This window comes from Asterias amurensis, chromosome 12 (genome assembly GCF_032118995.1).
Source record: "Asterias amurensis chromosome 12, ASM3211899v1".
Taxonomy (NCBI): Eukaryota; Metazoa; Echinodermata; class Asteroidea; order Forcipulatida; family Asteriidae; genus Asterias; species Asterias amurensis.
This window is the reverse complement of record NC_092659.1, coordinates 6549742-6576018: the sequence shown is the minus strand read 5'-3', so window position 1 is coordinate 6576018 and position 26277 is coordinate 6549742. Positions and strand designations below refer to the sequence as shown.

General features: G+C 37.7%; 1 protein-coding gene across 5 annotated transcripts in view; it reads right to left on the bottom strand.

The window, feature by feature from the left end:
- Positions 1 to 24833, bottom strand: part of LOC139944740 (leucine-rich repeat and calponin homology domain-containing protein 1-like) — a 67932-nt gene extending 43099 nt beyond the window's left edge. For all 5 annotated transcript variants that reach the window (XM_071941794.1, XM_071941795.1, XM_071941796.1 and 2 more), the window contains exons 1-2: positions 24645 to 24833; positions 5894 to 6038 (exon numbers count right to left, since the gene is read on the bottom strand). In XM_071941794.1, the coding sequence (XP_071797895.1) occupies positions 5894 to 6038; positions 24645 to 24810 (311 nt within the window). In that variant the 5' untranslated portion in view covers positions 24811 to 24833. The remainder of the gene's footprint in view (positions 1 to 5893; positions 6039 to 24644) is intronic.
- Positions 24834 to 26277: the final 1444 nt, after the last annotated feature.

Genomic DNA, 26277 nt, shown 5'->3' with positions numbered 1-26277 from the left:
AAAATGGCAAATGACATTTGAAAAAAATAACTACCGAAAGCCAATTGAAGATATTTGACAAGAAGAGCACTCAGTGTCAGTTACTGTCAGACTGGTTACTGTTGACATGTATATCTGTACCTAATCTGTGTCTACATGTACCTCATGGTATTAAAGGGACACGTTGCCTTGGATCGGACGAGTTGGTCTTAGTGTTTGAAACCATTTTGTTATAAAATACTATATGGTTAGATAGATATTTTAAAAGTATAGTATAATGATCCACACACGTATCACTCGAAGTTGCGTGGTTTTCCTTTTACCTTGTCGACTAACACAGTCGGCCATTTATGGGAGTCAAATTTGTGACTCCCATAAATGGCCGACCTTGTTAGTTCATAAAGTTAAAGGAAAACCACGCAATTTCGAGGCAAATTTGTGTGAATCATTGTATTCTACTTTTAAAACATCTTTCTAACCAATATGCATTTTATAACAAACGGTTACAATCGCTTTTTAAAGACCAACTCGACCGATCCAAGGCAACGTGTTCCTTTAAGGTCTCAATCAGTTATCATTACATGTAGCTTCATCTGTCAAACCATTAGATAACGTACGCAGGTCTGATACTTCACTGAGGCAACGAAGGCGATTGCCTCAATGCCCCCTGGTCCTTGCCTTGGTGCCCTTAAAATGCTCTGAGGCCCAGTAGAAATTTACAATTTCCTCATAGGGGGACTGCCCTTTACCAAGGAAAAATGTTGTGTAGTGTCCTTGCCCTTTGAAAACGAAGCATACAGGCCTGTGTGTAGTGTGTACAATGTAGCTTATCCATGTCTATCTATGTGGTAATACTGTCCCAATCAATTATCATTAGCTTCATCTGTCAAACCATGTACATATAAATGATACATGTTCATGTACTGCGAGTCCAGTGAACTCAACTCTCATGTTTTTATGGCATTTCCTCAATTACAGTTTTCCTCAAACCCATGTTTAATAAAGGGATGATGCACACACATAGTAAAATAATATGTAAACAAAATCTTATTTTTTCTTATTTTTCTATTTGTGCATGATGTACATAATACAATGTAGGTTTGGGGTTCATCAGGCCTTCTGTAAAGTAATGTACGATGTAGTCCACTTGACAAGTAATCTGTACAGTTTACTTGCCCCTAAGAAGTTTTAGTAGCCCTGATTTCAAACACGTATTGTAATTAATGTATTTCTGATGTATCAACCTTTTAACACAATTTATTATTTACATCTGAAAAGGGAGAAATATGTATGTATTGAGCATTCTAAACAAATTGTACATGTGTAGGTTGTACAGTTGTTAGTAGCCCACCGGACAAACTTCATTAGGTGACAATGTTAAACCAAAAGTCAGAGAGGAAGATGGACATGGTAATATGCACAATAATATTGACAATGACATAAAGACAATCAACTACATAAGCCTCCTGACTGGGTTTTCCCCCTTCTAAGTAATGAACATTGTACAGTCAGGATACAAACACATCCGCAATGGGCACTTCCCTTTAACGCACAGTAAGGAACAGTTAAGCAACAAAATTTGCTTACCGCTAAGCAGCTCTATGAAATTGGGCCCAGGGGTCTCCCTATGCACTTGCTAGCATATTTGGCCGATATGTGGACTTAGGGCTTTTAGGCACGAATTCATTTTGTTCATCAAAACATGGAAAGATTGGTTTACTGTATCTTCAGGGAAATGTTTGCAGAAAAAGGGAGAGTTGGCAGTTTAGGTAATGTCAGAAAACAGGCTCAATAATGAGGCCCCTAGACAATCCCTTTAAAGTCCTCTGGAATGTCATGGTAATCCAATCAGACAATGGGCAAATAATAGAGACATCTCTCTCCACTGACCCCCAGAGGCAAAAAGAAGAGTCAATACTTTAAGGGTAATTGGATTATCAAGCTAAGGATAATTGGGGCTGTGAGGTCAGGGCAGCTTCTCCTAAACACACATCTTAACTCACTCATCAAGTTTATAATGGTTGCCAAATATTTAGATTATCTGGGATAGGGAAACAAGTGTGTAGATTTGTTGTTTAATCAGAGCATGGAGCTACATATGTATGATCAGAGGTGTGAGTAAGATTTGTGATCAAAGGTACATGTACATACAATGTCTTTGTTATGGGTGTTTTATTGTCAGTGTAGTACATGTAACACTGATTTACACAATTTTCAAGGAAGATAATAAAAGTCAGCCCTCGAAAGTTTTGAGAAGGGTTGAACTCTTCAATTGGTGGGTCAGATTCGGCAAAGAGGATTCAAGAAAAAAAAGTGCAAACACAAAGGTGGATCAGACACAGCAATCCAATGTGGTCATTTCCGGTTTTGCTAGGATTGACAGGTTTCTGATTGTCTTTTTGAAACAAAAATGGAATCAGAGCTGGATCAAAGGCAGTGGACACTATTGGTTTTGTCAAAGACCAGGCGTGTATCTCACATATATGCATAAAATAACAAACATGTGAACATTAATTTTGAGCTCAATCGCTCATCAAAGTTGCGAGATAATAATGAGAGAAAAAATGCCTTGTCACACGAAGTTGTGTGCTTTCAGATGCTTGGTTTCGAGACCTCAAATTCTAAATCTGAGGTCTCAAAATCAAATTCGTGGAAAATTACTTCTTTCTCGAAAACTACTTTACTTCAGAGGGAGCCGTTTCTCACAATGTTTTATACTACCAACAGCTCCCAGTTACTCGTTACCAAGTAAGGTTTTATGCTACTAATTATTCTGAGTAATTACCAATACTTCAAGCACTGGCGAAAACATGACACAAGATCTTGATCTACTACATGTATGGTTCCGACACAAATGCCAGATCTCAATCCACATTTCTGGATTGAGAGTAAACGGACTACTACAGTCTTGTTGATTTTTCACCACATTTCAATACCTGACAGCGTGGGTGAATGTTTTCCATCAAGAAAAAAGTCCCTTTATGTGGAAAGATCAGTGGGGCCAACACCCTGAACCCTTGCTTTCATAACCGAGACACTAAATCACAACCCGAAGGCTTGATTACTTTGCTTAACAAAGACCAGTTGAAATGTCACTTGCCATTTTCAGAGGCAAGTGTGACAACATAAAAAGGTGTTTCAAAGCTGTAATGTAAGTAAACTTGTCTGTGCAGCAAAGGTGAAACTTTCTCATTTTAAAGAGGACTGTTGTACTCAATTCTGTTTAGATGATATTCCCATTTAGGGAACACAGCAAACTCCAACGAGAGGATACTTTATAGGCCTATATTATAAACACCAAGCTGGCAATAACTGATCTCTCTCACACTAACAGTTGGTTTTAAGACACTGGACACTATTGGTAATTGTCAAAGACCAGTCTTCTCACTTGCTGTATCTCAACATATATGCATAAAATAACAAACCTGTGAAAATTTGAGCTAAATCGGTCGTCGAAGTTGCGAGATAATAAGGAAAGATAAATCACCCTTGTCGCATGAGGTTGTGTACATTCAGATGCTTGATTTGGAGACCTCAAATTCTAAATCTGAGTTCTCGAAATCAAACTCGTGGAAAATTTCTGCTTTCTCAAAAACTACTACACTTCAGAGGGAGCCGTTTCACACAATGTTTTATACTACCAACCTCTCCCCATAACTCGTTACCCAAGTAAGGTTGTATGCTATTAAATATTTTGAGTAATTACCAACTGTGTCAACTGCTGTTAATGTCTATGATTATAAATTGCACAAATTAAGAAACTGTAAGATCAAGTAACTAGATGTAAAAACTTGCTCTAGTCATTGTGAAATCAGCAGTTATGGCTTGGTAGGATTCGAAATCTGGCACAACCTTGTGATTTAAATTCCTGCAGTCTAAAAATTAAACCACTTGATCACGTTGAAAGATTTTTACCAGAATTATATTCAATAGGAAAACACGGCTTTTCCGGTTGCGAGTTCACCGGCCTGACACTGAAATAACTGGCCTCTGGGCTGCAGTCTGATGTTAATTTCAAGCTCTAATACATGACCATGTGTACAAAAATAAAACATATTGACCCTATACATATTTTTTGTTCTACAAAACGTTTGCGACCTGTATCTTTGTAATTTGTTTTTCAGAAGTGAAAACAAATAAATAAGAATGAGAATGTTTCTGTATTTGAAATTTCATGCGATGAGGCACACAAGGCCTGGAATTTTGATCTTATTTATAGGCAAGGCCATTTTCTTTTTTTCCCGAGTGAAATTCTAACTCCATTAACAATCTAAATACAGAATCGCCAAGGTCTAGACTATGGACAAGAACTCAATTATTGACTTTGACATTTGAAGCTTGTTACAGAGGGACGACAATGTGTTCAACGTGTGTGTGTGTTAACCATGGGGTTCTAGACAGAATTCATAGGGTTTTCAGGCCTAAACCTTTTGAGGAAAAAAGGGGCAGGCTGCTTTGGATATATGCCTTTATCAAAATTTCTGGGGGCAACCAAGGACTAACTCACAATGACTCAAGGGGCACTGAGGCCAAAAGAATCAACCAATTTAATTGAGAATATAAAAGAAGAAATGTAGGCCTACTCGCTAGTTAAGATATCCATGATGACAGGTTCATTTTTCTAAGGGTAACGCGACCAACTCTGCACCTGCAGGGCATTGCAGCCGCATTGGCCCTGGGTAAGTTTAAAGGAACACGTTGCCTTGGATCGGACGAGTTGGTCAAAACAAAAGCGTTTGTAACCGTTTTTTATATAATGCATATGGTTGGAAAGATGTTTTAAAAGTAGAATACAATGATCCACACAAGTTTGCCTCGAAATTGCGTGGTTTTCCTTCTATTGTGCGAACTAACACCGTCGGCCATTTATGGGAGTCAAAATTTTGACCCCCATAAATGGCCGACGTGTTAGTCGTCAAGGTAAAAGGAAAACCACGCAATTTCGAGGCATGTTTGTGTGGATCATTGTATTCTACTTTTACAACATCTTTCTACCCATATGCATTTTATAAAAAACGGTTACAAACGCTTTTCAAAGACCAACTCGACCGATCCAAGGCAACGTGTTCCTTTAAGGCCAGGAGGTTTTATGATCATGTCAAAATTGTTACAAAAATTGGAAGTTGAACAAATAAGGAATCCTGATTGCTAATTTGCAGTGACCCCCCCCCCCCTACATTAGAAGTTTAATTTAAAGAGGATGACAGGGTGTCCAAAAGCATCACAAACATGGCTTCCAAAAATGATTAAAAGAAGTGTGTATAGTTTTATTTTCTTAACAACAAACTACAAAAATCATAAAGATAAAACCATTTAGAATGCCCCTGATTACAAAAACATAAAGCCCGATACAAATTTTGACGTCACAACTTTGCAACGAATAATTCAAAAGAGTTGAGCACAGTTCAAATCCTCTAAAATAATCGCAGCAAAAACGGAGCTGTGATGTCGAAATTTGTATCGCGTTCGCAGGGAGTATGAACCAGGCTTAAAGACACTGGACACTATTGGTTATTGTCAAAGACCAATCTTCTCACTTTGTGTATCTCAACATATGCATAAAACAACAAACCTGTGAAAATCTGAGCTCAATTGGTTGTCGGAGTTGCAAGATAATAATAAAAGGAAAAAACACCCTTGTCACACGAAGTTGTGTGCTTTCAGATGCTTGATTTCGAGACCTCAAAATCTAACTCTGAGGTCTCGAAAACAAGTTTTTAAATGGAAAATTACTTCTTTCTCGAAAACTACGTTACTTGAGAGGGAGCCGTTTCTCAAAGTGTGTTATACCATCAACGACTCCCCATTACTCGTTATCAAGTAAGGTTTTATGCTAATAATTATTTTGAGTAATTACCAATAGTGTCCACTGCCTTCAAGTCTGGTTAAAATTCCTTATAATGTAGTTACTCACCTTAAATTTAAATATGTAAGCATAAGTAACCTAGAAAACGACTCTGGAACGATTCTGATGGCATTATTGTAACAGTTTAGTCTCTCCAAAGAAAGATATTCGCACACTTCATCCGGTACTTCTGTAAATCTGTTCTTTGAAATATCTGAAATGGAAAATGGAAGAAAAGAGAAGGAAACAAAACGTTACTCTAAATGAAGCCTGAATGTATTTCAGATCCTGTTCATGTAGCCAAACTCTTATGGTCAGGTCATACATGTAGATTGGTACTGTATAATACAGTTTACAGAGTCCGCTGTCGCGATAATAAACAATAAAAAGATTGTTGAGGTAGATTGTTATAGACAAGATTAATTAAAGAAAGATACATTAAAAGTCACATGTGAATGTTTTCAGCAGAATACAGTGTCTATTTGCAAAATAGCAAAATACTGTCACGATGTTTACTTTTTTTCACAAGGGTCGAATCCATTTCACATTTAGTGAGGCGTCAACAGGTACAAAACCACATCCTGGCCGCAGCATTTCTGAATTGACACCAACCCTCAGAAATCTGAGAAACGCTTCATGCATAAATTGTTTCTCAGATTCAATGTATGTTTTCGGATGAGAAATTATCCAAAACATATTGCTTCGAAGGGCACATATACTTTCTCAAAATAGTTTATACTACAAATCCGACAGAGCCTGCAGTTCTTCTCACCGAGTTAGTTTTTATTTCAGTTTTTGGGTATTAACCAACATGTATGATGAGCCTACCTTTAAAAAGTTTTATCATCATTGCCGGATGGATTGACGGAAAACAAAATTTAAAAAGTAAGGTGCATTTCCTTTTGTATTTAAGTTGTATGTTTTTTCTATTGGCAGCAGTCAGATGCAACTTTTTAATTTGCAAAAGAGGAGGATAACGATGGCTCAATCACACATGAAAAATCAGCTGATCATGGTATAGACGGGCGTTTTTGTTATTGACTAACTTAGGCTTGGTGGTCAAGGTACCATGCCAACGAAAAACAGCATGCTGCCCTATCAGTCGATGATGTCATCGTCAGCCAATCACCCGTGCAAGAAAACCATTCTGTCTAATAGTTGGCTTTTTCATAAGGTGAGATTTGGATTAACGGTGGAAATCGCTGTATCCTGACTGGACTAGGAACGATCCGATCTCGGTTTAAACATTTCCAGGTAGAATATGAAATAATCTATCCATACACACTAATTGGGGACTGTTGCCGACGTTCATAACGGGAAAATTTGCCGTGTTTTTGTGACTTGTTTTCTCCGTTTTTGAAGCCATTTTTCACATACAAATTTCTCTATTTAAAAAATGAGTTGCACCGATTTTTTTAATACATAACGACAGATATGCTCTTTGTCTCAATTTCCTGGTATATTATTTTGGTTGAGACTTTCCAGAAAAGGCAGAAAAAGACTGAATTTCAGAAGCCCTTTGTACTAATTAGTATTCAAACCGAGGTCACGCATGAACAATCACGCCTACTCGCGCAGATAAATTACAAAGGAGACTTATTAAATCGAGTGTTCTGCGGGTGGACTGACAATGCATGCATTCCCGAGTCCAGACATTGACAACAACCTACATGTAGGAAACTGTGACTACTGCAGAAATTTTTCTCAATGGTTTTCCTTTTATGAATATATGTAAGTCGATTATTGAAAACCACTCATGCACAAATTATTTCACACTTGTTCATAAATAAATCTTCCAGGTGTTTGTCAACTAAAAAAGTCAAATGTATTTCGTAAACCACACTGGTTTTAGAGAGTTCATCACCAGTTTAACCCTCCAATTTTAATGTACAGTGTACATATGTACAGTATGCACTATTCAGCTATTGCAGTACACGTACAATGTATGTAGAGTGCCAGAGTAGAGTACATGTAAAGCTGTATTTAGGCATAATATTCTTGGGGGAAAAAAAGGCAAATTTTATTGAGTGAAGCAATGACCTTCTTTACACATGGTGTAGGCTTTTTAATAGCCTATTTAATCACAATTTTTAAAATTTTCCAAGGGCAAAAAAAAAATCAGCGGAAATAAGTCTACAAAGTAGGAAGAATCTCATGCTAACTTGTATCAGAAAACAGCTAAAAACAAAGTTCATGTTTTATCAGGGTGGTTATATTATATATAAATTGTTTCAAAGGTACTTTGAGTTGCCAAAATCAGACAATTTGGAATCTGCATTCAAGAAGTACGGCACGTACAAAAGCCATGCACAGTAGTTGATGCACTGCAATATTTTGAATTACAATCATGGCCTTGTGTGACCCTTAGGAAGATTCAATTTATCAACAATGCACCCTCTAGGCATATATCCTTAATGATGATAAACTCTGGGTGTCAAACGACCAAGTGGCTCAAAATTACAGATGTTCACATTTATTAGAGTTTGTTTTGCACCTGTACACGTACTGTTTTTATATAAGGTATTCTGGTATTAATTCTCAAAGACAAGGGCCCAACTTCATAAAGCTGTTTTAAAGCAGAAAATACAAAGCAGAGAAAGGACCATAATATAACAAGAATTATATTTCTACGAAGTTCTATGCACAGTTCCATGTTTGTCACAGTAAATAAAATTGGGGGAAAAAATACTGTTTCCACAAAAATTGTTTTAAATCGGGTGCATATGATTTGTTACATCAACACACACTGTATCAATGCATCTTACAATGTATAAATAGACAGTGACCTTAACACCAACCTACATCATGTTGTGTGTACTACACACATCTTGATGGGGTTTGGTCACTATGGCAACAGAGATCCCTTTTTCATTGGAATGTTGATTAAGAACTTACAGTGTACTTACACATGGTATCCAAATGTACCATCAGCTGAGAAAAATCTTTACTGCGAACCATTGCCAGGCCTGATGCTTCGTTTTTGAAAGGGCAAGGGCACCAAGGCATTTTCTTCTTTAGTAAAGGGCACCCTATGAGTAAATTGTAAATTTCTACTGGAGCATTTCAAGGGCACCGAGGCAATGACTAGGGGCAACGGAGGCAATCGCCTTCGTTGCCTCCGTGAAGTATCAAGCATCACTAAAATAATGAAGCTTCAGCTCGCCTGACCCCTTTTCTTATCATCTTGGATGGTCTCATCAAGTAATATGTTTCGAGGGAAACTGATTGGATTGGGTAAACTGAAAATAATTTGGACTAAAATTGACTAGGAACAACAGGAGTTGAACCTACAACAATAGGATTAATGTGGTGGCACTTAACCAACTGAGCTACATGTCAACTGGTGTACATTGGTTTTTCTCCCGTTTTTTACCATGATCGGGATACCTTGTCAATTGTCAATGGTATTTGGTTTAGGACTTCTGTAGAGCCCTTTATCCAGTGCCCACACGTTTTTTTCCTTTGGAAAAGGCAAATCTGAGAGAAATTACCAATTTACATTATTAGCCCTTTCCAAAATAAAAAATGGTAAGTCACGTCCTCTCAAAGTTTAAATTCCAAGACTGTGCTAAAAGTTTGTTAATTATAGACAAAGTGAATTCAAAAGTAAAACACCCAATAAAACCAACCTGCACACTATTGGTATTAATTGTCAAAGACAAGTCTTCTCACTTGGTGATCTCACTTGAGCTCAATTGGTCATCGAAGTTGCGAGATAATAATGAAAGAAAAACACCCAAGTTGTCTAAAATCTAATTCCGAGGTCTTGAAACGCAACTTCGTGGAAAACGATTTCTTTCTCGAAAATTACGTCACTTCAGAGGGAGTCGTATTGTGTGTTAAACCTCTCCCCATTGCTCATTACCAAGTCCGGTGTTATGCTAATAATTATACTGAGTAATTACCAATGATGTCCACTGCCTTTAAAGCCATTGGACCCTTTAGGTAAACAGTATTTTCCAAGGCTCACACTTTGTGTATCACAACTTATATATCAAATAACAAACCTGTGGAAATTTAGGCTCAATCGGTCGTCCGAGTCAGGAGAAAATAACGGGAAAACCCATCCTTGTATCCGCACGTTTCGCCGTGTCATGACATGTGTTTAAAATAAATCCGTAATTCTCGCTATTGAGAATTGATATTGTTTAATTGTTTTCTCAAAATGTAAAGCATTTCATGGACTACTATTTCAAGAGAAGTCTTTCACCACTACCTTCTTTAAACCCTGTAAGTTATTTATAAATCTGTGAACTTTTATTTTGTTTTCTGTACCGAAAGGGTCCAATGGCTTTCAAACAGTAGCGTATACAACAAGTATGTAAATGTAGGCTACATTGTACAACATGTACTTAACCTATGATGCAACATGGCTGATGTACTTAACCTATGATGCAACATGGCTGATGACGTTAAGCCCCTAGTATTAAGGAAGTATCAGTCAGCCCGCTCGATCCCTTTATATAAGATTTCAAGCATGCCACGTCTGAAATAGAACAAGATGTGCTCCATTTGGACCATGATTCACACATTATGTCTGCAGTCGGCATCTAGACTTTCAGGGTTTTTACAGCTGTCTAGGACTGTCTAGGGCAGGCATTTCTTGAGAAACCTTTTTGTTGGATTTCAGTCACTTTATGGAAGCCGTGTCTGCATGAGCCTCTTCCCTGCCTGATTTCTTGTTACAATACCTGCACAAATTTATAAATTACATCATACATTGTACAGTACAGGTACAACACTATGTTCATTGTACAGTCTTGTGCTAGTCATAGAGTTATATATAAAACCAGAGGGCGCACTGGCCTTTAAACACGGCCCGGCATGCGCGCAGGCGACCATTTTCTAAGTTGACAAAACAGCATCGCACAGCGTGTGTTTCCGCGGCCATTTTGTAAGTTGACAAAACAGCATCGCGTAGGCGCTCAATAAACACAAACTCCAACGTGTAATTCATATTCACTGCGCATACACAATGGCGCGCGTGTCTCCTTGCGATCCCGTCGCGTTTGTGCAAGCAGCATCACCAGTTCGCCCTCTAGTTCTTATTTATATAACTCTAAGGTGTTAGTACACCACAGTTTATTTGCATCATGTTTTTGTTAGTATGCAAAACACTCTTTAATGTGTCTAAATTACATTGTACATCCCCTGTTGATAAGCCAAGTATCTTATAATTTATGCATACTTTTCAGAATGCGTTTGGTCGTAAAAAGATGGAAGAGCGATGATTTCAGGATGAGTTTTTTTTCTGTATTTTTATTTTGTGAACTGATTTTAAACTAAAATTCACTTACATGTAATGAACGCAAATTGTTCATCTAGTAAATAATATTTCAACATTTGTACAAAGCGCCATCCATTTACAAACGTAGTGATATACTATACGTATAGAGAAGTAGATCAAAGACTTATTTATTTGAGAAAAGTACAGCATTTTATTTTATTGTTGTTAACATCACAGAATTTAAAAGTCTGAATTGAGATATATGTAAGGAGAGGTCTTAAATTTCTCAATCCCAGACAACCATGACAACAAAAACATCCTTGGCCAATTAAAATGCACAGTCTGGTTACTAGACCAGTTAGGTACGGTACCTTACAAAAAGCTTACAGCACAAGGTGTGAGATGCTACTAAGTACATTACAGACAGTAGAGTGTAATTTGTACATTGTACACTGACTTAACATTCATGTTGTGATGTACACATGTCAGCCTACAATTTTAAGATGAAAAGCTCTCAATACAATCCTTCGTACATCACGCCTCATCACGCCTCATCGATGACTCAGCAGCCTATTATCACTTTCTTCAATCCTCCAACAGTTCAACTCTAGACTTTCATAAGTCTCTCACAGTTCTTTCCAGGTCTGACATCGTTCATCAACCTGAGTGTAATTATTTCTTTTGCTCTAAATCTAAAACAAGAGGACTGCATATTTCGTAGCTCTCTACAATGTATGGTTTTAAAAGAAACATTATTTCTACAGTATTATACATCATGTAAACCAGGCCCAGAATTAAACGTTATCAATTTTTTTATCAATCAGATTGGTTTTTAGGTAACTTTCTGCGGCATTGAGGAGAACAGCTCTGCTACATTGTGCGGTCACAGCAAATCTACACCGTGCGCCATTCGATTGTACACGCATACATGTTGACAATATTATTGTTCCAATGATTTGGGGTGTTCTGCCTTAAGCCTGGTTCCTACTTCCTGCAAATGGAAATGCGATACAAATGTTTGCGTCACATATTCACAACGAATAATTGGCAGCAGTTGAGTTGTGCTAGACTCTCTTGCAAATACATACGGTATCGCTGCGAAAAACAGAGTTGTGACGTCAAATTCATGTCAACATTGCGTTGCATTCATATTCACATTCGCAGGAAGTATGAACCAGGCTTTATACGCTGGACAGGAAAACACGGTAAGGGTGCATATTATAAAACATGTGGATTAAACATAAGCTCACACATCACTATGTCACTGAGTACATCATCCTACAACCTTTTCTGTCTGTGGACAGCCATGACTTCATCGCAAACTAATTGAGGAAGACAGTCCTGAATCACAATACAGTTGGATTAAGGGCAATTGATAGAGGGGTTACACACAAGGTGTATGGTCTGTGGTGATTGAATGAAAACAACTGCTGTCCCACTATGTTGATAGAGCAATATGGATAGGGGAAGGAAGAGGTTTACAATATTCACATCATCATGGCGTGCTTAGATGAAGAAAACAAAACTTAAAAGTTTGATTTTTTTTTTACATTCAACAGGACTTTGTCATCGGATGTATGTAAGAAGGTTAAATTCTACATTGGGAAAACATTTTTTTTCTGAGGTAATTCTAGCATTGAAAAAGTAAACAAAATTAATACATTTTTATTTGTTTTCCCCCCAGGCAACAACTTCTATGCTTCAATACTCTTGTTACTTGGACCAACTTTTTTAATGTGCCTGTAAATGATGTCTACAGTAAACTACATTACAGGTGGGCTACCTGCACATAAATGTTGTACCTCCACAACAACACCATTGTACTCACGTCACCCACCACCAAGCAAGACAAGCCTACTTTCTACAACAAGTTCTGCCAACATCGTTTGTTTTATTTAATACACTACTGCACATTTTGTTTGAAATCAGTGGTCCCAACAGAGAGATGGGTCTTGGTTTATAAATGCAGTCTCCTGTACATGTACTGTAAGGCCAAGTCAAAAAATTACCAGTTGATCGTCCGGATTTAAAAAAAAAAAACGAGGATGAGGGCCTTACTATTCACTTTTTACTATTTTTTTTCAAGATGGCCGCTTCCCGCTTAGTATTTCAAATCAAACAGGCCACCAGTTCTTCAGTTTGAATCAACCGCAAAGTCATTTACCTATTGTTGCATGAAGACCTGTGCTAACACTAACACTAACAGGGTCGGATAACACTAAAAAGGTTTGCTGGTAGGCAGTCACTAATATTGTTTTATGAAACAGACGGTTACAAGTGTTCGAGAGCATCACGTTAGATTCGGGAAAAGCTCCTAGGGCAGTCCGTTTGAAAAGATTGATAATTTTAAAATAAAATAAAATAAACTAAAAAAATTAAAAATTAAAAATCGGGAAAAAAAAACAAATAGTAAAAAAAAGGATGCGGCCCAAAAAAAGGATGCGGGCGGGGACGATCAACTGTTTGTTAGTTTTTTTGGCCTAGCTTACAATATGTCCATTCTATTTTGTATTTTTTTTTTACATGTAGTCGTCACACCATGAAACCATGGATGAATCCCACCTTTACTGCACGGCTCATGGCAACCTTGACCCTAATTTGTTGATAAATTCCAGACTTCCCCACTGGGAAATGATCATACACCCTCAGCATTACACATGTTCACCTATACAGTACTTGTTTTTGCATTGTGACCTTATATAGCCCATCATAGCCACATCTACCTTACTACAATGTACATTTTGTACACGATGGAGCCTACTATACTACACTACCAATGACCATTGATGTTGCCAGGCCACTATAAAATATACAGCACTTTTTTTAGCAGCATCATGATACTTTATTTAGCACAAAATTATGACATTTCACTTGTCCTTACATTGTACAGGCAACAGCCAATGCAGGCCTGATACTTCACGGAGGCAACGGGGGCGATTGCTTTCATTGCCCCTTGTCAATGCCTTGGTGCCCTTGAAATGCTCTCTGTAGAAATTTCCTCATAGGGTGCCCTTTGCCAAAGAGAAAATGCCTTGGTGCCCTTGCCCTTTCAAAAACTAAGCATACAGCCCTGCCAATGTACCACTGACTGTTATTACATAGTAGGATAGGGAGATTGCTTGAACTTTCTTGTCACTGGATACATTTGTACTCTTGACATGCTCTAAGATTCCTAGAAGGAGAATCGAGCCATGCAATGTGTAATATTAACCATGCTGAGATGACACTGACATTACATTGACATGTGTTCAAACAGTACCATGTAGACATTACACCATACTGTGCCATACTCTGTGGTGTACATCAATCTCAAGCTACATGCTTTTTAATAATATGCACAAAAAAACATATTGTGCAATTGTGATTTGCAATTGCATTTGTACAAAATATATTAAAACAAAATTCTCTACACCATTATACCACGGAGCTACACGTACAGTACGTATACTCGTTGAACGACTTTTCTTGTATTTAAAGGCAGTGGACACTATTGGTAATTACTCAAAATAATTATTAGCATAAAACCTTTCTTGGTGACGAGTAATGGGGAGAGGTTGATGGTATAAAACAATGTGAGAAACGGCTCCATCTGAAGTGCCATAGTTTTTGAGAAAGACGCAATTTTCTACGAATTTGATTTCGAGACCTCAAGTTTAGAACTTGAGGTCTCAAAATCAACCATCCAAACGCACACAACTTTGTGTTGACAAGGGTGTTTTTTTCTTTCATTATTATCTCGCAACTTCGATGACCGATTGATGTTAGTTATTTTATGCATATGTTGAGATACATCAACTGTGAAGGCTAGTCTTTGACAATTACCAATAGTGTCCACTGCCTTTAAAGCAACAAAACATACAAACTGTATCAATTGCTCACGATTCCAAAACCACAAATTTGCTGCTGACAAGTAGAATAGCTCCCGGGCTACCCGGGCGCTATTCTTTTTGTCATGCGCATTTACCATGTGCGTGATTACTTGCATGCGCCCTGTACAATTAGCAAAAATGACACCTGGCACGTGATGATGAATGGACCAGTATTAGAACTCAACTCTCGGTCATGAATATGAGGTACATGTATAAGAATAGCATATTATGTACACAACAGCTTCAATATTTTTGTGTGTGTCAGATCACCTCATTAATAATAATAATAAATAGTAAAGAACACTTAATAGAGTGTCGGTATCCGCCTCAGGAAGGCGCTCATGGCGCTTGAGGAGAGAAAGACAAATTAGGACTGAGGATTGTGTGAGTACATGTATGCCTGGGGTGCGTTCCACTCGCGCAAACGACTCGCAACTGTTCGCGCAAACGTTTTTTATCTTTTGAACGATTGGTGCTTATACGCGATGTCAATATGGCGGCGCCCTAAAATGAAGATGGCGCGCACCATACGTAGTTTTTTTTTTTACTTTGTTTTTGCTGCAATAGTCCTCTTTTTGACATCATTACATCAATTAATGAACTTTTTATTCCAAATCTGCATTATCATCCACTGAAAATACAATGTAATTATGTTTGTGACAAAGAAATAATACGGTATGCTTGTCCGCCATTTTAAAAACCACTCGCAAACACCTCAGAAGTATGTTCGCCTAAAGTTGCCAACGTTCGCCAACGGTGGCGGCAAACAACTCGTTCCACTTGAAATTGTTGGCGAACGTGCGCAACTGTTGGCAACGTTTGCGCGAGTGGAACGCACCCCTGTTTGAATAGGTGAGATTTTAAGTTTGTCTTGAATGTTGTGATGGATGGAAACGATTTGACAGTCAGTGGGAGTTGGTTCCACACCCAGGTTGATGCCACAGAAAATGACTTATTGCCCCAAAGAGTGGAAGTTCTGGGCTGATGAAGCATCATGAGCTCATTAGAATGCAGTCCAGTTACAAGTAGTACAACACCATACATGAAGCCCACACTCTTTCTTTTCTCCTTCAGCTGAGTGACCCTTCTTGCAAAATCTTGTTGAGACACCATTGTTTGTCCAGAGTCTACTAAGCATACAGTTTGAGGTCAAGACCCCCTTTTAACAAGTGAGACTGATCCTGGTTTTAAGAGGCAATTAAAGGAACACCTTGCCTTGGATCGGTCGAGTTGGTCTTTGAAAAGCATTTGTAACCGTTTGTTATAAAATGCATAATGGGTAGAAAGATGTTGTAAAAGTAGAATACAATGATCCACACAAACATGCCTCGAAAATGCACGGCGTCCTTTTACCTCGTCGACTAACAGTAACACGGTCGGCCATTTATGGGAGTTAAATTTTTGACTCCCATAAATGGCCGACCGTGTTTGTTCTCAGAGTAAAGGGAAAACCACGCAATTTCGAGGCAAATTTGTGTGGATGGATCATTGTAATCTACTGCATTTTATAACAAATGGTTACAATCGCTTTTCAAAGACCAACTCGTCCGATCCAAGGCAACGTGTTCCTTTAAAGTGGGCAATACAAACCTGGCATACAGTGACACACACTTCCATCCTGCAGTTTTATAGGCCTACTACTAGTACTACATCTTGAAATACTCTGGAACAAATTTCTTAAATAGAAGTGCCCTTTACCAAAGAGAAAATACCTTGGTGCCCTTGCTCTTTCAAAAGACAAAGCACCAAATTGTAAAGGCTAGTACATTGTAAATTTCAATTAATATTGTATGTTAAGGAAAGAATGGTTTGCCAAGCAAAACAAGCAGTTCTCCTTTAACACTTGCCCACTAAACACACGATGCAAGCCTTACAACACCCGAATCAGTCAAAATTCACTCCAAATGGTCCAGCTTACAAGTTCAGTGTTGAAAAGCATCTCCATTGAGCTTGAAAAAAAAACCTTCAAATTCACAGTTTTCATTCTCAAAATCTGAGCATCAAACTAGTGGAGGTCTAAGTAAATAAAGCAAATGCCGCGGGGCAAATAACTCAACGAGTTCACAAAGGAGAATACTTTGACTATAAATTGCACATTGTAAAATGGTAAAATAGACGCTATTCAAGGTGAGAATGGATGAAAAATTTCACGGGGCTTCTTTGATTGAGTGGATTATTCAAGATTACAGTGACTGATGAGTGTTTGCGAATGGACAAGTGAATCTAGCGAACAGACTGATTTGCAAACTGTAGACATGTACATAAAAATTGTTATTTGTGGCTTTAGTCTGGTACCCGATGCGAAGAATAACAACAATGTGGTTTCCTTCCTCCATTGAGAGTAAACAGTACTGACTCATTGTAAAATCTGCCTATTAAAAAAATCCCTCCACAGTTGTTTAAAGACAGTGGACACTATTGGTCATTGTCAAAGACTAGCCTTCACAGTTGGTGTATCTCAACATAAACATAAAATATCAAACCTGTGAAAATTTGAGCTCAATCGGTCATCGAACTTGCGAGAAAATAATGAAAGAAAAAACACCCTTGTCACACGAAGTTGTGTGCGTTTAGATGGATGATTTCGAGACCTCAAGTTCTAAATCTGAGGTCTCAAATTCAAATTCGTGGAAAATTACTTCTTTCTCGAAAACTATGGCACTTCAGAGGGAGCCGTTTCTCACAATGTTTTATACCATCAACCTCTCCCCATTACTCATCACCAAGTAACGTTTTATGATAATAATTATTTTGAGTAATTACCAATGGTGTCCACTGCCTTTAAAATAACCATTCTTTACAAAACACATGATGATGAGTATACCTATTGTTGGTGCTTTTTGCCCCCACAATCTGAGTAAGCGGTACATCAGTGTATGTAACTTGTACATTTTTTTGTTTTATTAAAGTTGCCTTTAAAGGGACTATGTACTTTTTCCTAACACAAAACACAATGTCTGCACAAATTTACATTAAGCTTACACAGTTTGAAGATTATGATAGTAGAAAGCTTCCCTCAAAGTTTTACTTACTGAGGTGCTGTAGTTTTGGAGAAATTAGTAAAACAAATAATTTTGGTCTCAGTTTTAGCATGTAAAAACGTATTAACCAGTTATGCTATGGTTTTGGTATAATATCATAACTGGTTAATGGGATTTTATATGCTAAAATAATTTTTGCCTTCCCGAGACGAAAATTATTTTGTAACTTGTTTTACTCATTTCTCAAAAACTACACAAATAATATTTGAAGGGAAGCTTTCCACTCCCATTATCTTCAAACTTTGATAGATTCATAGACAACGTCAACCTTTAAAACCATTCTCAGTCTGCACTTTAAAAAAAACTCCAAGCAAGTTGACTGCCAGTTCCCTGACAGGGGGTCAGACGGTAGCCAGAGGGGAAATCATCCCATGCCCCCTCAGGGGGGTTGCTAAATTCATGGTGGCAGACTACCTAGGAAGCCTGTACACTGCAGCAGAGTGGGTCATAACAAGTTTTGTACAAAACAACTTCATTACCCTAATCCTTTGGAAGGCAAGGTTTGACGAACGACTAATAATTCTGAATCATTGGCATGTTTAACGCAATTGAATCATTACTGTGCTTATAACGTTGTAGCCTACTATTAAGAATACATCACTTGCAGCCACAGGGTTCTCCCCAGGATTTCAATAATTTCAGGAGCCATACATGTGTACATTGTTACTTTAAGGACCTTCTTATTTAAATGTAAGAACCTACATGTATGTATACTATTAATGTACAAAATATGTATAACATGTTGGCATCCCCCTGCACCCATGTTTACCACTTTTGTGTATTGAATGACTGTTAAGTACTAAAGAGACTGTTACATTGTAATACATTGAATTCTGTATTCAGTAATGTAATACAAAATGATACATTACAATGTAACACTTGTGAACAACAAGCAAGTACACACATTGTGCAATGTGTGTTGTGTACAAAATACAAAAACAGTGCCAGTACCAAGGTTGTATGCCCCTATTCTGTAAAGCCCAAATTTTAAGTCACAAAATTCACAACAAATAATTCATATCAGTTGACTAGTGCTCAACTCCTGCAAACATCCGCTGCGAAAACAGCCCTGTGACGTCAAAATTTACATTCACATTCAGCGCATTTGCAGGCTTTGGTCTTCCATGAGTTCAATTCAAACTTTTTTGGTACAATACCATACTTTAATGATGTACATGTACATTGAGAAAACCACGTTAATGCCTGAAGGACAGAATCACCCACACTTTAACAGATCCCAATGTTTTATGCAGTCCACACAATGATTTATAATCTCTTCTTGCAAACCACCCAGGTCTGGTGTCCCATATCACTCAGACAAATCTAATTCCACACCATGCCATACCGGAAAGGATGATGTCATAGCAATGCACCACTTCAATTGATTGTAAAAAAAAGGCCAACGTGGAGGCTCCCGCATAAATACAACATGCACATTTGTACTAATTATTGTCTCTGCAGTCTGTGTCAGACACATGTTGTGAAGGCTGTATGCTGGAGTATAGGATCGAGGGTGTTCCCCAATGAGTTATGACTAATCAAAGTGGTTTGTCATGTGCTGGCAAAATAAACTATTCATGCACTGTCTTCTCTATAGCGCTACACATAATTATGTACAAGCACTGTATATTTTTATTATACTAATTAGTAGGACTGGATTTATACAGCGTCCAACATCAAACCTGAGTGCTTTACATAGTAAAAAACATGGGTACAAACCAACAACAGTGTCCACATTGTACATGTAGTTGTCTCCACATTGCACGTACATGTATACATACAAAATGTACATGTAGCGTCAATTCACTTACAACAAACTACATTTTCATCGATCTTGTGCACATAACAAAAAAACGTGTCTAAAGAAAATCGAGTTTGGAATTGGACACTGTTGTTCAAACTGCTGTTTCAGAGTCTGCTGCCTATTTTGAATTTTACTTCATTTCCCTAGGACAAAAATAACTTTAAATTTGTACAAAACTGTCATTGTTTTTTCTTTTCCTTCCACTATAGCAGTAGGCCCCTAATTAATTCCGAAACAAAACTGAAAATTAAAAAAATTAAAACTTTTGCCCGCAGAGGTCCCCATAGAGGTCACTTTATGAATATGCAAATGTATATTGCTTAAGTGGTGTATCAACTATCCAGACAAGTAGGTCCCTTTGTGAAATCACAAAAAAGCAAATCTAGTGATTTGTTGTTTTATTAATTTAAATTAGGATAATTACACAACTATTAAGTTTGAAACTTGCTGCAGTCGTTAACGGCAATGAACTATCTTAAATAATTAGAAAAAAATATATATGGATATATATATATATTTTTTACACATGTTGCAAAAACGTGTGATTTTTGTCAGTTAGGCATGTTACATGAACTGTACGTCAGTTCATCAGGGGTCGAATCTAAGTGTATTTCCATGGTAGTCAGCAGGGCTAGTATTCAAGAATTTTTAGTAGCCCTGATGAGATTGTGGTAGCCCGAAAGGCACATTATGTCTCGCGTCACGGCTCAAATTTTACAATACACCATAGTTCAGTTCTTTATTGCTTGTGATGATGATTTTTGCATTATTTTTCCACTAGCCCGTTTGGGCTATCAAACTGGAAAAATCAGTAGCCCGGCTGTAAATCTGGTAGTCCCGGGCTAGCAGGCTAGTGGCAATTTCGACCCCTGGTTCATGGTATGAGCGACGATTTGTACCCACTAAATTTAATTATGTGTACTATATATTGGCATATCGCCTTAATGCAGTGAGTTTGTGACCTTGTACTTTAGTTGTTGCACTACACTTTAATTTATATTAGTCAGAGGAAGAAATCTTTGACCAAGTTCCTGCTTATAATACATGTCTGAGCATTGTACAAATCATGGTGGTATAGTCCTTCGTTCATTTGCAGTCATACAACATCACCCTTAAATATTTAATAACTATTCAACTACTACGTGTACATTTAGGGACCAGAGAAAGTTGAAGTAAATTTTTGAAAATAAAACACTGTGTCAATTTACAGTTCCTGTTTACATTAAACAAAGATTTCTTATAAGGGTCCACCTACATGTATGTGTATGACATTGACATGACCAGAGTCCAATTTCATAGGGCTGCAAAATAGGGATGTGCTTTACCACTGAACTACATACATGTAGCCAGCACTTGCAGTAATTTTCACTGGTCCCCCAGATGTGTGACTAGAAATTGGCCAGCGCGCCGCAGCCAAATCTTTTAAGGAGAACGCTGCGGCTGTCAGTTCAGGCCTCTTAAAGGGAAGGTACACCCTTAGTAATTGTCAAAGACCAGTCTTCTCACTTGGTGTATCCCATCATAACCATGAAATAACAAGCCTGTAAAAATTTGAGCTGAATTGGTCATCGAAGTTGCGAGAAAATGATGAGAGAAAAAACACCCTTGTTGGACGAATTTGTGTGCTGTCAGATAGGAATAAAAGACTTCTAGCTAGAAGTCTTTTAATATTTTAGTGAGAAATTACCTTTTTCTCAAAATCTATGCAATTTCAGAGGGAGCCGTTTCTCACAATGTTTTATACTATCAACAGCTCTCCAATGCTCGTTACCAAGTCAGTTTTTAAGTTAGTATTTGAGTAATTACCAAACGTGTACCTTCCCTTTAATAACCCATGGCACCCACAGCAAATGCCGTGGTGCCCTGTGCTTTTGCTGTGGTACCCTCTGCCAGGTTCCTACACAAAGTTCAAAATACAAGTTTTCCCCATAGAATTGACCCTCACAAGAGGAAAATTGCTATGCCCATTCAAGAGTGATTCACTGTCTCACCAAACAAAATGCCCAATTCTACTTTCAGCGTACAGACATGGCAGAAACTACTGCAGAAACTCAACAGCCAAGGGATTGTCATTAGTCACGGAAAATCATTACATAAAACGCTAATTTTGCGCACGTCAAGTATTATACACAATTTTGCGAAGAACAAATAATTCAATTACTCCTCAGCTGTATTTCTTGTAATAACAAATCTTTGTTTTGACAGCTTTGGGGTATCCTGTGTTGTCATGGGAACACCTTCACAATTGGCCGGTCATTGAAATGAAATTGCAGGAAATTGAGTCTGATTAGAAATGTTTGATTGAATTTTCGAGAGAAACTGGAGACCAAAAGATATCATTTTTCAAATCCCTTTAAGTACAGTAAAGACTCCCTACAACATGTTTTGGATACAATATTCAGTTAAACTGAATTTAAATACTATACGGTACAGGAGAAAAAAAATTAAAGCATATTTTTATCAAATATATATGGACAAAATACATGGTACATTTTGTGTCGGTTACTTAGTAGTGTAACTATTTTTGTACATAGTTTGTATGTCAGAAGGTTTTCAAATATGTACATCGTACAGTGTGTAGGCCCTATTACACGTAACATGTACACAAGTTTAGGGGGATGGGCTTATAAATACTAGCTGATGTCACAGGCTCCAGCAGCCAAGTATTTTCTCTTGAATTAAAACATCTGTTTCACACATTGCTGTAGTATGTAACTGCACATGTAGCTCTGTGTTTTAATAGAGTTACTGGATAGTTTTATATCAAAATACACTTTACTCAAAGTTTTTAAATTCAGGACAATTTGTTTAAAAATAAGTTAACTACAATGTAAGTTCAATTGCAAGTGTCCATTTTACAGAGCATTGCACATAATTGTCAATAAAGACACATATTTCAGCATTACAAAAGCAGTCCTGTAGTGTAAGGGCATGGCATGAAGTACAAAGGTCACTTGACCGCCCAATCAATGGCCGCATTTTAACAATATTTATTTTACTATTTTATCTGATTTATTAATTTGTACATCACTTGAAGTCAATACAAAATTGATAAAGCTGACATTTTATAGTGTATGGCAGGTATAAAGTACATGATGTTGTGATCTGAGCATACATGTAGCCCTCCTCCAGAACACAGACCCCGCCCCCACCCCAAACCCTCCAAGTACAGTATCAGGCTTGCATAGTCCCTTTAAAATAAAACCACAACCAGCATGGTTGACCCCAAGGTCACGGGATGTCTAATTCACCTGATGAAGCAACAAGAATACCTCTGAGGTCACACAAGACAGGTATCTGCATGATCCATTTGTGCCCATTACAAATGGAATGTTCCTGTCTGTGTGTTGAGGGGGAGGGAGGTAGGGGAGGAGCAATGTAATGCAGAGCTAACAATATACTTCCTATGGCATTTTTAACAACGTAGGACAGGTACACGTTACTGGGTCATGATGGTTGGGACACCCATGTAGAGCTATAAACCATGGTTTAACTGATTGTCAAGGTCAGAAATGAACCAGGAAATTTCTGGCATGATGAGCCCGTTTATGTAGAATTTTAACAGTTGTTGATTGGGGATTCTAGCCAAGTAGGTTTAAGGTATAAAACTTTGAATATACAGCCTGTCCTAAAAATATTACAGTTTAATGTAAATCCTGTGTGTTGTTGAACAAAAATATACAATCACAGTTAAACTTCTGCGAGTATTGATTGAAAGAACCACTTCTTCCTCATTGTGGCCTATATAATATTGCACCTCTTCCTGTGCCCCCCCCCCCCCCCTCCACAACCACCCACACCTTGACTACCCATTTCACGAATCTGCTTACCACAGAATCCTGTGATTCAGTACCATTTTAACAATTTCAAGTATGATTCTAGCATAGGATTCTTCATTAAACAGAGCCATGAAATTGGGCCTGTCCCAAATTCTAAGCTCATTCACATGGACTTCCAATAATTGAATTATTAAAATTCTAAAAAGTGATTGATAATTTACGATACATTTTTATGTGATTGTACAAGAATGTACTTTACATGCGAAGCAAGCGCTTGGTAATTTACAAACCAAATACACTGTACATCTGAGATTGAGAAGTGACTGAATGGACCCTTCCCATGAAATATGCTAATTACATTTACGCATGCGTACAGACCCTGTTGGTTGGCAAACGCCATAGAGTTGTGCACTAAGCAGACGTGCAATCGCGTCTGCGTCACGCAGCCATTAGCCATGTACAAAACAGCACGATTTTCCCTCATTTTGCCAACCAAAATTTTAGTGCGCACGCGCTGTGAGCAATTTACATATTTCATGGGAAGGGTCTATTATGAACACTGCCATGTCATGTGTGCCATCATGATGCATCCATACAAATTTAATAGGAATCTGTTCAGTCTAGGACTAGGTGTCACATTCTGTCATTTACATTACTTTCAATCAACATGAGAGAGCAGCAGTATAGTAGGACAATCATTGGTCTAGTCACATGGGCCAAACAACAAACCAAACCCATGTACAACAACACAACAACAAGTGACTCAATCATGGGCAGACATGTGACACACAATATTAATTATTCAAATTTGTCACACACACACACATGCCATGTCAGAAAAAAAACAATCACTTTATTCCTGAACTGGAATCGGGATCTATTAAACAGGTTCAATTAAAAGCATAAACTACAAACATTCCTTCAAATTTACGCAGCTGTTTAATTGGTCTGTCTTCCATGCTATCATCCACCAGTTGTCGGTTGTCAGTTGAAAGTACACAAACAGGGTTCATTCATTCCAACAGTGACAAGTGCATTATTAACAAAACACATCCGAGAGAGAGAAGAAAACGAACACCGGTCCCACTTTTATAACTCACCTACATCCAGCGTATCCATCAAATCGAACTTATCAACACTCTTAGGAAAGTCTCTCATATTCCTGCCACCTAAATTCAATATTCCAGTCATGTGAGCATCTTCCAAGACCTTTTCTAGGGAGCGCAACTGGGCCCCTCCTAGATGGTGCGAAGTGGGGATCGCCATTTTGCTTTGAATTACTGCATGGATGGATGGGTCGCCCACATCCATTTACACACTAACGGGGATTTTGTGCACGACAGACGAACCCGGAAGGGCTTGGCGGCAGAGGGCGCTGTTTATATTTTAGATTAGAGCACTTGGGTTATTTGACAGGTGTTTGAAAAAAAATATATTCCAGTTTACTCGGAGTTTTTTTCTTTCTCTTAAGTTAGGCAATTCTGGTTATAGTCAGGGCCCAATTTCATAGAGCTGCTAAGGACAAAGATTTGCTAAGCATGAAATGTCTTCCTTGATAAAAACAGGATAACCAGCCAAATTTCCACATGATTTTCAGGATAAGCAAACAACAGCTGAATACCAGTAACAAGCAATATACAACAAATGGAAATTTAGGCGGTAATCCTGTTTTTATGAAGGAAGAAATTTCATGCTTAGCAAATTTAGGTGCTTAGCAGCTCTATGAAATTGGGCCCAGGTCAAGACAAAGCACAAAATTGGCAATCCGTATCCTGCTACCATTTTTTAAAACTTATTTTTACAAATAGAAATATATATTTTTGGTTAGACACTGTTTTATTTTACAAAGAATGAAAAAGTGGCGACAGGATACAGAAATTTTTTCTTACTGAAATTACGAAAAACAAATTCATTTGATTGTTTAAAGGGTAGCTCACTGACTGTACACTAACGACATGGAGTGGGAAAAACAGTAAGGAATCACACCTGAGTGTAAAATATGACAACCCTGTACTTGAACTGAGTTAAAATACTTCTTCTAGAGTATTTGGTCTCGATTGATATGCAATCTAAGTCCGTTCACACTAATGGTTACAACTCATTCAACTTTAAGATGAAGCATGGTATGTGTTTTATACATTTTCCCTCGTATATAATGCTTAGTAGACATTCGTAAGGAACTACAGAGTCACTATTTAAAAGGCGCAATGTTCAAAACAGGGCGAACAGGGATGGACAAGAAATCAACTTTGAATAAGACAGTAAGCCTAAATTTGTTCAATTTCCACCCTTACCACTTAAGGACTGTAGGACAAGTCAACATTGAGACAAAGTGTGTACACCCATAACTTCTTAATTAATGAGAAGATTGTCTTCATTTTAGTGACATATTAGGGTATGTTGCACATACAAAGGAAAATCTACTAATTTTAGTGTTTCCTTCCAATTCTAAAATAAAAAGTCTTTCTCTGTTATGAATAATTTAAGATGGTCACCTGCACTTTCTTAAACAAAATGAATTTTCATTGAAGATCAATCCTCTTTGAATTTTGAATGTGCACATTAAAAAAGCTTGACACATGACAAAAATACCACTAAGTGTGAACACAACCTCTATTTGTCTGTACACTAGCACTTGTGTGATACAAAACAACAAATCGCCTTTAAAAACACAATAATTACACCATATTTTCCACAGCTCTACATATAAGCACAATAAATGAAAAATCAAAC